Source organism: Arachis ipaensis, chromosome B9 (assembly GCF_059453495.1).
Source record: "Arachis ipaensis isolate K30076 ecotype BB chromosome B9, ASM5945349v1, whole genome shotgun sequence".
NCBI classification, from domain to species: domain Eukaryota; kingdom Viridiplantae; phylum Streptophyta; class Magnoliopsida; order Fabales; family Fabaceae; genus Arachis; species Arachis ipaensis.
This window is the reverse complement of record NC_142444.1, coordinates 140,436,548-140,451,432: the sequence shown is the minus strand read 5'-3', so window position 1 is coordinate 140,451,432 and position 14,885 is coordinate 140,436,548. Positions and strand designations below refer to the sequence as shown.

The following is a 14,885-nucleotide window of genomic DNA, read 5'->3' as shown; positions in this document are numbered from 1 at the left end:
TGTGGTGGATGGCAGAGGCTCCTCGTGCATCAAAGCAAAATCCAACGATGGTAAGGAGAAATAGAGCACTGAAAGGAGAGAGTAGAGAGCGACATACAACTATACGGGGTCGCAGGCAACTAACGACGAATGGCGGCAAAGATTGAAGAGTAAGAAAACGACGAAGAGAGAGAGAACTGAGAGAAAAGTGATTAAGGATTTAGTCATTACATGTTACTGGGTTAGTATAACATATAACGTTATTCTTTTTTTTTTTTTGGGCTCAAATCACGTTATGTTTTGCCAAAATTGGCACCCAAAGCAAACTCGCAAACTCGCGATTTTGATCAAATTTACCTAAACTCGTTTAACTCTAAAGTTTGATAACAATGTATTGTTTAACTAATTTTTAATATATATTTTATATTTTAACATATATTTTATATTAATAATTAATTTATTGATTATTTTTTATGTGCATCCAAAATAGTTAATTATTTAATTAACTTCTTGCATAGGTTTATTTTGTCTATATTTTTATATGTATAGTATAATTTTTTTTATAAATTAAATGTGTATAATGATTATAAATATAACATTAGTTAAGATTTTTTATATAGTTTAATTAACAGATCTTGAATTTAAATCACATAAATAGTAAAATTTTATTTATAAACATGTATAATAAAGAGATTTAAAAAAAGACTGTACACATTTATCCTAATATAGTTTTTACTATATATAATTTATAAAAGACTTTATTATTTTCAAAACTTGAAAAAAATTCGATTATTCACATTCAACTTGGTTGGATTGACCACAGTTAATTTAATTGTTATATTATATTAGACATACACTATTAATCCATTCTTGAATTTTAAATATTTATTTATATTTAAATTAAAATTTAATCTTAATATATTATTAATATAAAATGAATTTGTATATACATTTAATTCTATAATATTATATTAACAAAAATAATTATTTTTTTATTGACCAAATGAATAATTTTTTTATACGAAGGTAATTGCATTAAATTATGAATAAAAATACGGTGCTAAAATACAGTATTTATTAAATTAGATGAAATAAATTATAAATGATATATAACTACGTGGGAGTGGGGGCATTATTAAATAGATAAAAGAAATGACATCCGAAAATTATAAAAGAAAATGACAAGAGAAAGCGAGTGAGGAGGGAGGGAGAGAGATAGAGTGGGTTCCTTTTCATTTTCAATTCATCACTCACATGACATTAACAACAAAGGTTGACAAAAACTGGGTAGAATAGAAAGAAAAAGAAGCAAACCAAATCGAAAGTGAAATTTACCCAAAAAGAAACAATACACCAATGCAACCTCTTCAATCACTACTACTCCTTTTTCTTCTCTGCAAATAACACACTCACATTTTCCTTCACTTTCCCGGGAAAACACAAAACAAAATACGAGACACAGACAAATCTTCTCCATTATGTACGCATCGTCCCGAAACGCGTCGTCGCAGCCGGAGATCGACGACGCCGGCAACGGCAGTGACGTGGGATTTCACTCGATCCGAGGTCGACTCCCCGTCAAGCGGAACCCTAGCCACCATCAATACCAACACTCTGACCGCCAGCGCGCCTCTTCCTCCGATCGACAACTTCCGAGGACCACCGCCGGCGCCGGTGGCAGTGCCGCCGCCCGATCTCACCTTCATAACCGGTTCACGCGTAAGGGCCTGCTATGGCTGTTCCCGTTCTTCAAGGGAAAGTCCGGATTCTACGGCATGATCATCGCGGTTGTGTTCCTCTTCGCCCTGGCTTCGATGGTGATGCAGAACTCCATTACGTCGGTTTTCCGGCAGCGTGGCGAGCGTGGGAGGCACTTACGGGAAGGGCTGAAGTTCGGGAGCACTCTCAAGTTCGTTCCTGGAAGGCTTTCGCAGAGGTTCCTCGCCGGCGATGGGCTCGATCGGGTAAGGTCACAGCCTAGGGTTGGTGTTCGTGCTCCCAGGGTAGCTCTCGTGAGTTCTCTTTCCTCCTCCTCCTCCTCCTCCTCCTCCTTCTTCTTCTTCCCTACTTTTTTGATTGGTTTTTATTAATTGATGTTCTTTTAGAATGGCTGTATTGTATATGTAATCAATAGTTGCTTTCAAATCAACGTTGTTTAATATAATAGGTATCTATAGCTATATATATGTTTTAATGTTAATTATTACAAGTGGGGTTGTGGAGCCTGGGCTGCGTTACTTGTGATTTGGATGAATTAATGAAGTACTCAAATATTTGTTTATTCTGTTCCGTTTATGCTTTAGTTATCACAGAAGATATTTTCTTTGGAGGATCTGTTTGGATTATGATTTTTGACAGAAGAACTGTACATGTTATTTACTTTTGTAGACTGACTGGATTCATTTTCTTTTTCCTTTTTTTTTTTTCGGTGTTGCTTGTTTAGTACAGTGTGGATGTTTACTGCTAGTCTTCTGCCTCATAGAAACACTAAAAAGTGTTCTTAATTGTTTCAAAGGACAATGTTGGTTTGATTGTTGGCATGGTTTATGACAGTATGGCATGGTGTTATCTGATTCATGAAACTAGCCCCACCTTGTGGGGCAAGGCTTGACTTATTGTTGTTTTATGAACCATATTGGTTATTCAGTTTAGTAAGTTAATCATGATTGGAGTATCAAGCATTCTGTGGAATTACTAAACTCCAGACTCTTTATACTTCCTTGAGCACAAATAACATGCATCCCCTCTCCCTCCTCTCCCAGTTTTTCAAATGTATTCCCCTGCCCGATAAGTGGAACAGGAATTACACTGACATATTGCGGATTTGGAATGTGTATTCTTGGGATTTCTTTGGCCGAGCTAATTTGTAGTTCAAAAGTTACCTGAATAGCAAGAGTTTGTGAGGGAGTGGACTAGCATAAAGCATGTGTGATTAATCAAAGGTTGTTCTTGATGTTATTTATCAAATGAATTCAAAATTCTATTTTTGCGTATGTGTAAGAGGTGAAGGACCGAGATTGGGGGTATCTGCACCTTGGCATTTTCGTTGTCTGATTTGGTGGTTAATAATACGAATGAAAATTGCATGAATTCTTGGTCTAGGGATGTCTTTGCCATTCATAGTGTCATATTGACCTTGCAACCAAGTGGGACATAGTTTCATTAGGAAGCACTTGATACTAGATTTGGTCCTCGGTGAATGTTAATAGTTGCACCAAACCTGCCTGCCATTCCCATTTCAATGGCAGGTCTTACTGCTTCCCTGATACCAAAATAATAATAATAAGAACAAAAATAATCAGGAACTCTTTGAATTAATTTTTTTTTTTATAATGCAGGATAATTTCCTTTTTTGTTTGGTGGAAAGAGGTTTGAAACCCACATAGGCTTTTTTGTGGATAGAAGTTTGAATAGATCAAGATATTTAGTTCACTAATTATAGGACAACATTCATGCAGCCTATAATTGGTCATTTTCATAGGAGCTATACTCGATGTTTAGGAGTTTTATGTACATATAAATTAACCAAGAGAAGTGAGGGTTTACTAATGGGCTTGTTATTTGGACCGTTTATACAAAAATTTCAAAGAAGGGAAGGAAAGGGTTGATATCATTGTCAAAGATTAAGGTTTTATTAAGCTTTTGGATGATCAAATTCAAATGTCCATTCATTTCTGTCATTGGTCATGTTGTCTATCCTGCATGAAAACATCTAACTAAATTTTGTTTTATAAATTGAATTGCATTCTTGGGATATTTATCTGTGCTTGTTTCGTTTGTCAGATATTAGGACACATGAAGATAGATCCCCGGTCATTGATGCTGGTTACTGTGATTCAGAATCTACAGAAATTGGGTTACCTTTTTAGGGTAAGTCATTTGTATTTTTTTATGGTATTTCAAATTTTCTATAGAGACTGATACAACTTCCCGAAATCTAGCCCTGAGATCCAAGTCCTCCAAATAATTATACATGAATCCTTGCCAAAATGAGTTCCCTACTCAATTGATGGTATAACTTGTTATTTTTCATGTTTGGTATTGTAATTAAGTAAAGATTTTGAGAGGCTCATGCATTTCTCCTTGTCATTGGCAGATATTTGCAGTAGGGCATGGGAAGGCCCGTTCAATATGGAAAAGCATAGATGGTGATCTCTCTTCTTTGAGAACTGAGAAGCACGCCCAGATTGACTGGTCAATGTATGTGTCTCATTTACTGAACTTATGATTCCTGTTTGACACTGAGGTTCAAGTTGCGGTTTACCTGCAGCATTTTTAACAAAATCCATTGCAACTTGATATTGGTAGTAACCTTTTCTCCTTTTCCTTTTTTTTCCCCACAGTTTTGAAGGTGTCATTGTGGACTCCCTAGAAGCAAAAGAAGCCATTTCAAGGTGGGTTTTGTTTTTTGTTTATCCTATTCAGTTCTAAAGTAACAAAATTTTGACTTAGGCTGGGTTTTCAATTTGGTGTGATGTAGTTGAAAAGTGTTGCCATTCTTTGTGTGTTTTCCCCCTTTCCCCGTTCCCCCCGAAAACCATCAGACACACACACACACTCTTTTCAGCAAGTACTTAAGAAGTCAGTTATTCGTAGATGGTGTTAATATATCAAACTTTATGTGTAATATGGCATGTTTCTTACCTTCTCCTTAGTCAAAAGCAATTTTTATCAAAATGTTAGATGCTTTGATTAGTGAGTTTTATATTTGTGCAGCCTTATGCAGGAGCCTTTTTGTTCAGTACCATTGATATGGATTATTCAAGAAGATAGCCTTTCAAGCCGTCTTCCGGTTTATGAGAAAATGGGTTTGGAACGTCTTCTTTCTCATTGGAGAAGTGCTTTTAGCCGAGCTAGTGTCGTTGTCTTTCCAGATTTCACTTATCCGGTAAAGTTGCTGTTGTAGAAAGGCATAGTTATTTGATAGTAGTAGAATTTGTTCCACTCTGCACTTGCCTTAAATGTTATCGAGCCACTGCTCAGTTTTGATTTTTTCCTGTATCAGATGCTCTATAGTCAGCTTGATAGTGGGAATTTCTTTGTGATTCCTGGATCACCGGTTGATGTGTGGACTTCTGAAAGCTATAGTAAGACCCACTCAAAGGATCAGCTTAGAGAACTTAATGGATTTGGTAAAAATGATATGGTAGTTCTAGTTGTTGGGAGCACTATCTTCTATGATGAGATATCTTGGGACTATGCTGTTGCAATGCACTCAATAGGACCTCTACTGACAAAGTATGCCATGAGGAATGATGCATCTGGGTCATTTAAATTTGTTTTCTTATGTGGCAATTCCACTGATGGTTATGATGATGCTTTACAGGTAGTCTGTCTTTTAAAATGTGCTTTGTGCCACTTGTTATCTTGATAGCAATGAAATATAAGATAGTTGAGTCATTCAAGTTTTAGCTGTCCCAAGAAGTTGATCAGAAAATGATTGTGAATATTGTGTGTTATCTGAGTTGCTTTGAGAAATCATTTTGTTTTTGAATCAGCCGTTAATGTGTGATTACTCTGCTGTTATATGCACTAATGAAGCATTATTGGGATTTAACTGTAAACATATGGCATTTTATTCTGATCTTGCCTTCTGTTCTGTGGTAAAAAAATATATACATACTGGGAGAAGCTTTCCTCCAAAGTTGGAAGTGACAAGGGTGTTTTTTGGGCCCCCCCGCCGCCCCCCGGGGGGGGGGGGGGTAATGACGGAAAATGGACAGGGTAGAAAAGAGTGATCAAAGAAATAAACCAAATTGTTTAATCAAAAGAAATCTTGAAGAGGGCCCTCTGAATTGTATTAGTGGCAACACTTTGTTTTGTTATGTTTGAGTTGTACTTCGGAACTTTTCTAAGCTTGGAGTCTTTCATATGGTGATCCCTTAACTTTTGGTGTAGGAAGTTGCTTCCCGCTTGGGACTTCCTCAGGGTTCTATAAGGCGTTATGGCTTGAATGGTGATGTGAATAGTGTTCTGCTGATGGCTGATATCGTCCTATATGGTTCTGCTCAAGAGGTGCAGGATTTCCCTCCATTATTAATCAGAGCAATGACTTTCGAAATTCCAGTCATTGCACCTGATATTCCTGTCTTGAGAAAATATGTAAGTTTGATTTATTTATTTCGTTTTTTTGTAACAATTGCTACTTCTATCTTCATTTTCACTGAGCTGTCTTCTACTTGCAGATTGTGGATGGAGTCCACGGGATATATTTCTCTAAACACAATCCTGAAGCTTTGATGAATTCGTTTTCACTTTTGCTTTCAAATGGAGGCCTTTCTAAATTTGGCCAAGCAATTGCTTCATCTGGAAGAGAGCTTGCAAGAAATGTGCAAGCATTGGAGTGCATCACTGGCTATGCAAGGCTTCTGGAGAATGTACTTAATTTTCCCTCGGATGCTTTACTGCCAGGTCCTGTTTATCAGATTAAACAAGGGGGATGGGAATGGAATCTGTTCCAGAATGAAATAGAACTAGGCATCGACTTGCCGAAGATGGATGATGATTTTTCCATCAAAGAAGATACCATTGTCTATACTGTTGAGCAGGAGTTGACTAGTCTTAATTATTCAGCAGACAACTCTGAGAATGGAACAGAGGTTCCAGTGCTAGATAAATTAACTAAATTGGATTGGGATATTCTGAGAGAAATTGAAATATCTGAAGAGAATGATATGTTGGAAATGGAAGAGGTATGATGTATTTTAGTAATGGCAGTGATCAGTTTTATCTTCCAACCTGCCATTTTCAGATTTGACTGCCTTTATATTTGTTTAATATTTTACGACCCATGATTATCAGTTCACTTTAAACAATCATTTTTTTCTTGTAGGTTGAAGAGAGGATGGAGAAAGCTGTTGGTGTATGGGATGAGATATATCGAAATGCTAGAAAGTCCGAGAAGCTGAAGTTTGAATCAAATGAAAGGGATGAAGGAGAACTTGAGAGAACAGGACAACCAGTGTGTATTTATGAGATATACAATGGAGCTGGAGGCTGGCCATTTCTGCACCATGGTTCTTTGTACCGTGGTTTAAGCCTTGTGGGTATCTTTCTCAATAGTTAAGACAATTTGTCCCGAGTTACCTTTGGGCTCTCTGTTTTGTTGCCTTTTTTCTTGGTTTATTTCTTGCTAGTTTAGAAGAGATTTGGATAGATAAATAATTCTAGCCTCTAGGGTTTACCGTTTTAAGGATTTCTAACTTATTCTCTTTTATTCCATTTCCTCTATCTTCCCTTAGCAAGAAGATAGAGATGGATAGGCTTCTTGGGTACCGTTTAAAGATCTTTAATTTAGAGTTCTCTTTTACTTCATTTCTTCTATTCTATCTTCCCTTTAGCAGGAGATATAAATGGATAAGCGTTAGTATGCTAGTACTTGATTGTATATCTGTTATATAGTGTATTTTAGATAATTCTTGCTCTTGTTCCCATGACAACTTGTTGTAGGTAAATAATTAAAAAAAAATGTCATCTTGTCAGTCTAACATGTGAATTCTACTGTAAATAATTTTTTGAGCCTTTTTTTTTTAATAATAATGAAATATGATTTCTGGCAGTCTAGTAAAGCACAGAGACAAATCTCTGATGATGTGGATGCAGTTGGTCGCTTGCCACTTTTGAATGACACATATTTTCGGAACATACTTTGTGAAATGGGAGGAATGTTTGCAATTGCAAATAGGGTGGATAGCGTGCACATGAGGCCTTGGATTGGGTTTCAATCTTGGCGTGCTGCTGGTAGGAAGGTATTCCTTATGTCAGTTTAATATTTTACAATATACTAGACTATAGTAGGCCTTTGTGTGTATGTTCAACCTAGCTTTTATAACAAATATAGAAAGGAAATATCTTATAGTACTTCTACCCTTTAAATTTAATTAAGCATATTAAATTATTTTTTATTTAGGTTATCAATTGAGGCTATAAATAATGTGTTTGAGAAAAATGGGCCTTCATTTTATTTTTGTTTCATTTTTTCCCCCTTATCACAATGAAACAATGAAAAGTTCTCTCCAAAATCTTTGCTTAAAATTTTGATTGCCAAAGCAGGAAGCATTGTCAGCAGATGCTGAAAAGGTTTTGGAAGAGAAAATGCAAGATAATCTTAGAGGAGATGTAATATATTTTTGGGGGCGATTGGACATGGTTGGGGATGTGACAGGGAGCAACGATGCACTTACTTTTTGGTCCATGTGTGACATCTTAAATGGAGGCAACTGCAGGTATATAATATGGAATATTTCATTATATATTCAATTTGTTCTGTTGTTGGACGTTTTTCCTGAGGTATTGCAATATGTTAAAAAAATTTTCTGCTTCAAATTGCATCAGAACTATTTTTCAAGAAGCCTTTCGCGAGATGTATGCATTGCCATCCCATGTAGAAGCGCTTCCGCCCATGCCTGAAGATGGCGGCTATTGGTCAGCGCTGCACAGTTGGGTGATGCCAACCCCTTCTTTCCTGGAGTTCATGATGTTCTCTCGGTAATTAATGAAGCAATGTTAGCCTCTTAATAGGATGTTAGTCAAATGCACTTTTTTTATGCATCTGAAACAAGAAGTTGAATTGTGATCGATCAATTGAGTGCAGGATGTTTGTTGATTCCATTGATGGTCTGCACCGAGATTCCAGTGATGTTGCAACATGCTTTTTAGGCTCTTCCAAGATCGAGGTACTTTGTTTGCATTTGGTTTTTCATTTTAGTTTACATGAAATTTTATGTATTTCTTACTTTTATTCCATGCAGAAAGAGCATTGTTACTGTCGAGTGTTGGAACTTCTCATCAATGTATGGGCTTATCATAGTGCGCGGAAGATGGTATATATAAATGTCACCACTGGCGTCATGCAAGAGCAGCATCCAATTGAACAACGGAAGAGTTTTATGTGGGCAAAATACTTTGATTTTTCATTGTTGAAGAAAATGGATGAAGACCTAGCTGAGGCTGCAGACGATGGCGACCATCCAAGGGATACATGGTTGTGGCCGATGACAGGAGAAGTGCACTGGCATGGGATTTATGAAAGGGAGAGGGAAGAAAGATACAGGGTAAAAATGGATAAAAAAAGAAAAACAAAAGAGAAACTATACGAAAGAATGAAGTATGGTTACAAGCAGAAATCACTTGGACGATAGGAGAGCTTAAATTTGAGAATTTTACCTGGCAAAAAGCTTCTGACCTGACCCTGCAAGTGAAACCAATTTTGTTTCACTCAGGAATTTGTCTTGTGGATTGAAGAAGCTTTGATTCTTCTAACAACATTGGTATTTGGCTCAGATCACTGAAGAACAGTATTCTGTTTTTCCATTCATTAACTGAATACGTACACTCAGCCCTCAAGTCTCTGAAAAAGATTGAGACAGAGAGCTAAAGGAGTTTTACCCATCTGGTTTCATGGCCTTTTTTTTCCACGGTCGATTAAAGCGGCACAGAAGACACACAGTTCGACTATAAATGTACTCATAGAATATAGAAACCCCATTCTTCAATTAAATTGACATAGCATAAATTTTGTATTCTTTCATTTCTGTATATTTGTTAAAAACTAGTCCAATTTTGAGTAGAATAATGGCTGGTTTTTTCCTGCATATATAGTTTTCTGTAATCTCTATGCTCCTGATTGTTGTGGTGCGCGAAAAGGCAAAGGGGATGTGACATGCTGATAATATCGGGTGATGTGATTAATTGAATGTAGCGTAATAAACAAATTTGGCTTTCAAGTCCTGTTATCTGAAGAAAAATTGATGACATACTTATTTCATTATTTGAGCCTCAAAATGTGGGTTTCAATTTTGCACAGAATGCGAGGAGGAACGATGAGTTAAATTTTTACGTTTTCAGCATTTTTTCCCTCTTCTCTGTGATCTAAAATCAAAATTTACAAGCAAAAATTAAGAACAGCTTAGCAGATTTAGAAATATATTTCAAGAAATTATAATTTTAAGAATATTACGTCTAAGAATATTATATTTCAAATACTGTAAGAAATTTATTTATTTATTACTATAGAATAGAGAATTGTTTTTAATGTTTTTAAGATTAAATTAAGATATTTTTGTTTTATTATACTTAGAAATAAAGTTTTAATTTTCAAAATAATCTCCAATACCAATAAAAGGGGGATTTTTTTTTATAAGAAACGTAATAATTGAGAGATATAATAATACTTTCATATTTTAACTTTTAGTCCTTTGATATGAAAATATCAAATGCTCTTTTTTTAAAAAAATAAATTTTAATTTTACAAAAGAAATTATTTCTAGAAATTAAATTTAAAACTTCAAAACAATAATGTTACTCATTATCTATTATTATTATTATTATTATTATTATTTAAACATCTATTAAAATGATATCAATAGTAGAATTTGAAGATATTGTTTTGAAGAAATACCTAAAATCAAAATGAGGCAAGTCTAGACTCTTTTGGTTTGAAATATCTTATTTGTTCATTGAGAGAAAAAAATGGTCCGAAGTCTTTATGTGGATGTAGGTAAGATACTTGTAAAAGATTATGATGTTTAAGTTAGCAAAAATTTTAGATAAATTTAAATGAATTGAGATTGAAAAATAATGAATTTTGATGGAGTATTTATAGAAGTAAGTGATGACTTAGCCATTATTCTTGAATGTGATCACTTGTAGTAGTGAATAGTTATTCTTTCATATTTGTAGAATTACTCCAAGTTGAAATAATAGTTACCTGTGAATGAGTATTTAAAATAGTAATCTGACAAGGTCTTTCGTATCATGAAAGTTGAGTTAAATACGGATCGAATTACTCATATTTTAAATAGATGGATACACATAATTAAAGGATATAATCCTTGCAGATTTATTGGACTTTTTTGGATCTAACAATAATAAAGACCATTATTTTGAACCACAGTATGAACATATATCATTATCATAAGATAAAATTTATAAAAAAAAACTATAAAACTAAATACATTAATATTATAATTATTTTATGTATATAAACAAATTAATCATCAAATTATTTATTTATATATAATATATATTAAAATATAAAATACACATTAAAAATAAATTAAATAATTTATATATTAATTTTGGATATGAACATAATATTGTTATTAATATTATTACTAGAGTGAGCAATTTTAGGAGAGGAAGGCCAAAAGAGAATTATAAAACGAGATGTCTCCCGCTCCCTTCAATTGGACCAATCACTGTCGTAATGAGTAATGACTAGTGAGAGTAGAGGACAACAATCTGATACGGCTCGCACCACCGTTGAATGCGACCCCTTTTCCCCAAACCCAAAATGAAATTTTCAGGGTTTTAGCTTTCTTCCCTTCACAGTTAACAACCTCTCTTTCTTTCTTTCTTTTTCTTTCTTTTTCTTTCTTTCTTTCTTTCTTACACACTCCCTCCCGACACCATCACCTTCCTCATCTTCCTGGCAAGCTCTCTCTCTTTCTCTCTCTCTCTCTCTCTCTCTCTCTCTCTCTCTCTCTCTCTCGAAACTGTTTGTTTTCCTCAATTTGAGCTGAATTAGTGAAATTATCCTCTACCTAATTGTGTCTCTTATTTCAGTCGCTTTTACTTTAATAATCTCTGCTATGTTACCGTCGATTTCCGGCTGAATTTGCTACAGACTTGCGAGTAGTTCTATGATTTGTTCTTCCGCTTCCTCTGTAATTACTGATATACTGTTTGGTTTACCATACTACGAATATGATGCATAGCGATTGGAGTAACCGTTTCGGTACAATTGGTGTACAATTGGTGCAAATATTTATAATTTATTAATTTTACATGTGTAGTGTCGATTCACCGTTCGTGTTAGATTGTTACGTAATTTTGTTAGTCAATTACATAAAGTTGGAACTGATTGTATAACTATATTGGTTAGGAGTTTATTATGCTGAGTCAGCATGATTCTTTATGATTAGTTAGCTGCATTAAGTTACTGTTAGGTAGTGCTATGAATATAAGGACTTAACCGTAGAGTAGATCAGATTCACCAATCCTGTTTTTGCATCTATACGGAGACACTTCTCTCTCTCATTTCCTAAGCTTTTTCTTCTCATCTTTCCTGACAATTTTCTCAATCTGAGCTCGGTTTCTTCAGCGTTTGTAATAACGTTGAGTTATTCTTGGAGAATGTTATGCAACTGAGTTTGAAATCGCTAGTGACAATGATATTGCTAAGCAAATTGAATTTAATTAGCATATGATGTGATGTTTATGTTATATGCATTGTAACTTTTTTATTTCTGGTTGGACTACTATATGTGTAGGTTTGTATTGTAGAGTTTGTGCTAAACGTGATGCATTCGGTAAAGGTTGGTTGGGTGGGGCAAACATTTGCCCTTGCAAAGCGTAACGAATCCGATGGGAGGAAGTCTCGGATTCGACGTTCAAAGGAGGAAAGAAAGGCAATGGTTGACACCTTCATTAAAAAGTAATTGTGTACTTGTTTCTCTTGGTTGATGATTTCACTATTCTGAGATGGAATTAATAGTGTTATATGATATCAAGACTTATGTATAGCCAATTTAAGAGAATGTAATTTCTTAACTAATTCTTTTGTTATTGTTCGCTGTTGCTACTTTAGAGATATTATGTAATTGCCAATAGAATATTGCATCAATGTAGTTTGTGCCTAAAGGCTGAACACTTCAACTCTATAGGACATGCGAATTTTTTCTTTTCAGCTGTTATAATTCAAGTCATATGGTAGAAACCCTTTTTCTTTTCCTTTGTTTATAATCTAGTTACTTCATTCCAGGTACCAAGAGTCGAACAATGGGAACTTTCCATCTCTTAATCTTACCCACAAAGAAGTTGGCGGCTCCTTTTACACAGTACGAGAGATAGTCCGGGATATAATTCAAGAAAATAGAGTGTTAGGTCCTGCTAAGTTCGCTTTACAGGAGCTAACTTCAGATCATTTTTATGAACTCAATCCATTGGGTTCAATTGCCACAGATCCTCAATCTGTTTTGGCTGCATCTTCAAGTAAAGTTCATCTTGAAGAAAGCAACATTATAGATACAACTGACAAGAAGCTTTGTGCTTCTGATGAGTATCATACTAGAGCTGAGCATCGGGAGGTTGACAATGGGCAAGTCATTAATGTTAGCCAGGTAGACATCATAAACAAGGAAACCATTGAATCTACTGTTGTATCTGATGGTTCTCATGGTGGATTTGAGCATCAAGTGGTTGATAAAAACCATATTACAGAAGGTAGTCAGGTAGATGAGGCTGACAATGGAGTTGGTGAATCTACTGTTGTTTCTGGCGAGCCTTATGATGGAGCTGAGCATCAGATTGTTGACAAGGAGAAAGTTATAAATGGTAGCCAGGTGGATATGACAAAGAAGGGATTCAGTGAATCTTCGATTCCTGAGGTGCTGGTAAAAGTAAACCCTGTGACAGAAGACTTGACAGTAGAGACATTTCCAATAAAGCCTGTTGCTAGTACTAATGATGGAATAGAAGTTCTTGGAGAGTTGAGAGACTCGAGTAATTCACCAGAGAATAATATAGAAGTGTTGGAATTGGAAGGACACCAGGAGGGGTCTGAATTAAATGGTATAGAGACCCCAAAGACTACTAGTTTAGTGGATGAAAAAATTGAGGATGGTGTTAAAAATCATTTATTAAACAACACTGTTCAAGATGAAGTGAAAAGTTTAGGAGGGACATTGGTGGAAAGCACAGAGCAGTCAACCCACCAAGAAACATTTAGTCGTGAATCAGAAGTTTGCACTGAACCTCAAGTTCAAGTATCGCACCATAATACTACCTCTGAAGCCATTAACCAAAACCAGCTGGTGGATGGAGCTAAGGTAAGTTTATCCATTGATATTTTGTACATTAAGTTTGACAGGACATATTTGTGGAAAAGAGTCGAGGTGCAATATCCTCTCTCAAAATTTGACATATACTCGTAACATACTAGTTATTTTCAGGTCTGAGATCACGGTTTTTCTAACAATGGAAAAAGTAATCCACACAAAAAGAGTAACTTCACAATGGATTGAATTGTTGATATGGGATAATTTATCCCTTACAAAGTTGTAGGCCACAGTAAAATCAGACCATGAATCAGAATCGAAATTCTTCAGTTATCTAACTAGGAATATTTTTTCTTCAGCCTTAACTAATGCAATAACAGGTTTGCATATTCTATTTGTAAAGATTAAGCTACTTGGATCTTATAAATGGAACGATTTATGAAACAATTGTTATTATTAACTACATTTTTTAGTTATGAGAGAAGAAATTATCTTGTAGCCAGTAACAGCTAAAAGTATCTTTTAACAGGCAAGCATTCAAGATGATACCCAAGCCAAAAGCATGACTGGTACTTGTTATGAGAAATCTCAACTATCAGAGGAAGGTTTGCAGAAAGTTAACAAACTCAAAGTTGATGGGGAAATTGCTGGCAATTCCCAGGGAAGAAGCAACACTACTTTAGATAGGATCAACCTGTAAGTAAATTTGATGATTTCATCTAAATTGTTTGCAGATTGCAGATACCTTTTAATTAATTTGGGTTTCATGCAACAGCTAAGTCTTCCTTGTTTTAACTGCAGAGAATCATGGGACGGAACACCTAAGAATTCTGCAAAGCAAGAAACCAACCCTCTTGTAGCCATCTTTAAAGCTATTGTTGATGCTTTTGTGAAACTTTGGTCGGAATGAAGATTTTACCACCAGTTTGTCTTTTCTTTTTCATTGTTTCTTGAGCTTTGGTAATTTTGGAGAGTGATGTTTTGTAGCTGTTAGAGAGTGATGTTTTGTTTGGTAGAATCCGCACGAATGAAATGACATGTCCTCTTGACGAAGTTAATCTCCTTTTCAATTTACTCCTTTTCAACTTAACCAATCAAATGCACCACGATGTTTCATGGTTGAAATTA

General features: G+C 35.1%; 2 protein-coding genes across 2 annotated transcripts; both read left to right on the top strand.

The window, feature by feature from the left end:
• Positions 1-1,137: 1,137 nt before the first annotated feature.
• On the top strand, positions 1,138-9,589 carry LOC107618260 (UDP-Glycosyltransferase superfamily protein). Its single transcript, XM_016320271.3, has 14 exons — positions 1,138-1,991; positions 3,763-3,849; positions 4,076-4,179; positions 4,323-4,373; positions 4,696-4,867; positions 4,985-5,305; positions 5,878-6,081; positions 6,165-6,671; positions 6,812-7,021; positions 7,539-7,727; positions 8,032-8,204; positions 8,314-8,466; positions 8,573-8,654; positions 8,730-9,589. The coding sequence occupies exons 1-14, from the start codon at positions 1,458-1,460 to the stop codon at positions 9,117-9,119; spliced, it is 3,177 nt and encodes a 1,058-aa protein (XP_016175757.1). The 5' UTR covers positions 1,138-1,457; the 3' UTR covers positions 9,120-9,589.
• Positions 9,590-11,154: 1,565 nt separating this feature from the next.
• On the top strand, positions 11,155-14,810 carry LOC107618849 (DNA binding protein). The gene is made up of 5 exons (XM_088499576.1): positions 11,155-11,410; positions 12,252-12,415; positions 12,743-13,808; positions 14,287-14,453; positions 14,559-14,810. Exons 2-5 carry the CDS (start codon positions 12,282-12,284, stop codon positions 14,665-14,667), a joined length of 1,476 nt encoding a protein of 491 aa, XP_088355702.1. The 5' UTR covers positions 11,155-11,410; positions 12,252-12,281; the 3' UTR covers positions 14,668-14,810.
• Positions 14,811-14,885: the final 75 nt, after the last annotated feature.

What these genes read in the sequence shown, in the direction of transcription:
- LOC107618260 (XM_016320271.3), top strand. Translation starts at nt 1,458, where the DNA reads ATGTACGCATCGTCCCGAAACGCGTCGTCGCAGCCGGAGATCGACGAC. An exon ending in TTCCAGATTTCACTTATCCG is followed by an intron (nt 4,868 to 4,984) that starts GTAAAGTTGCTG and finishes TTCCTGTATCAG; the next exon opens with ATGCTCTATAGTCAGCTTGA. An exon ending in GTTATGATGATGCTTTACAG is followed by an intron (nt 5,306 to 5,877) that starts GTAGTCTGTCTT and finishes CTTTTGGTGTAG; the next exon opens with GAAGTTGCTTCCCGCTTGGG.
- LOC107618849 (XM_088499576.1), top strand. Translation starts at nt 12,282, where the DNA reads ATGCATTCGGTAAAGGTTGGTTGGGTGGGGCAAACATTTGCCCTTGCA. An exon ending in GTTGACACCTTCATTAAAAA is followed by an intron (nt 12,416 to 12,742) that starts GTAATTGTGTAC and finishes ACTTCATTCCAG; the next exon opens with GTACCAAGAGTCGAACAATG. An exon ending in AGCTGGTGGATGGAGCTAAG is followed by an intron (nt 13,809 to 14,286) that starts GTAAGTTTATCC and finishes ATCTTTTAACAG; the next exon opens with GCAAGCATTCAAGATGATAC.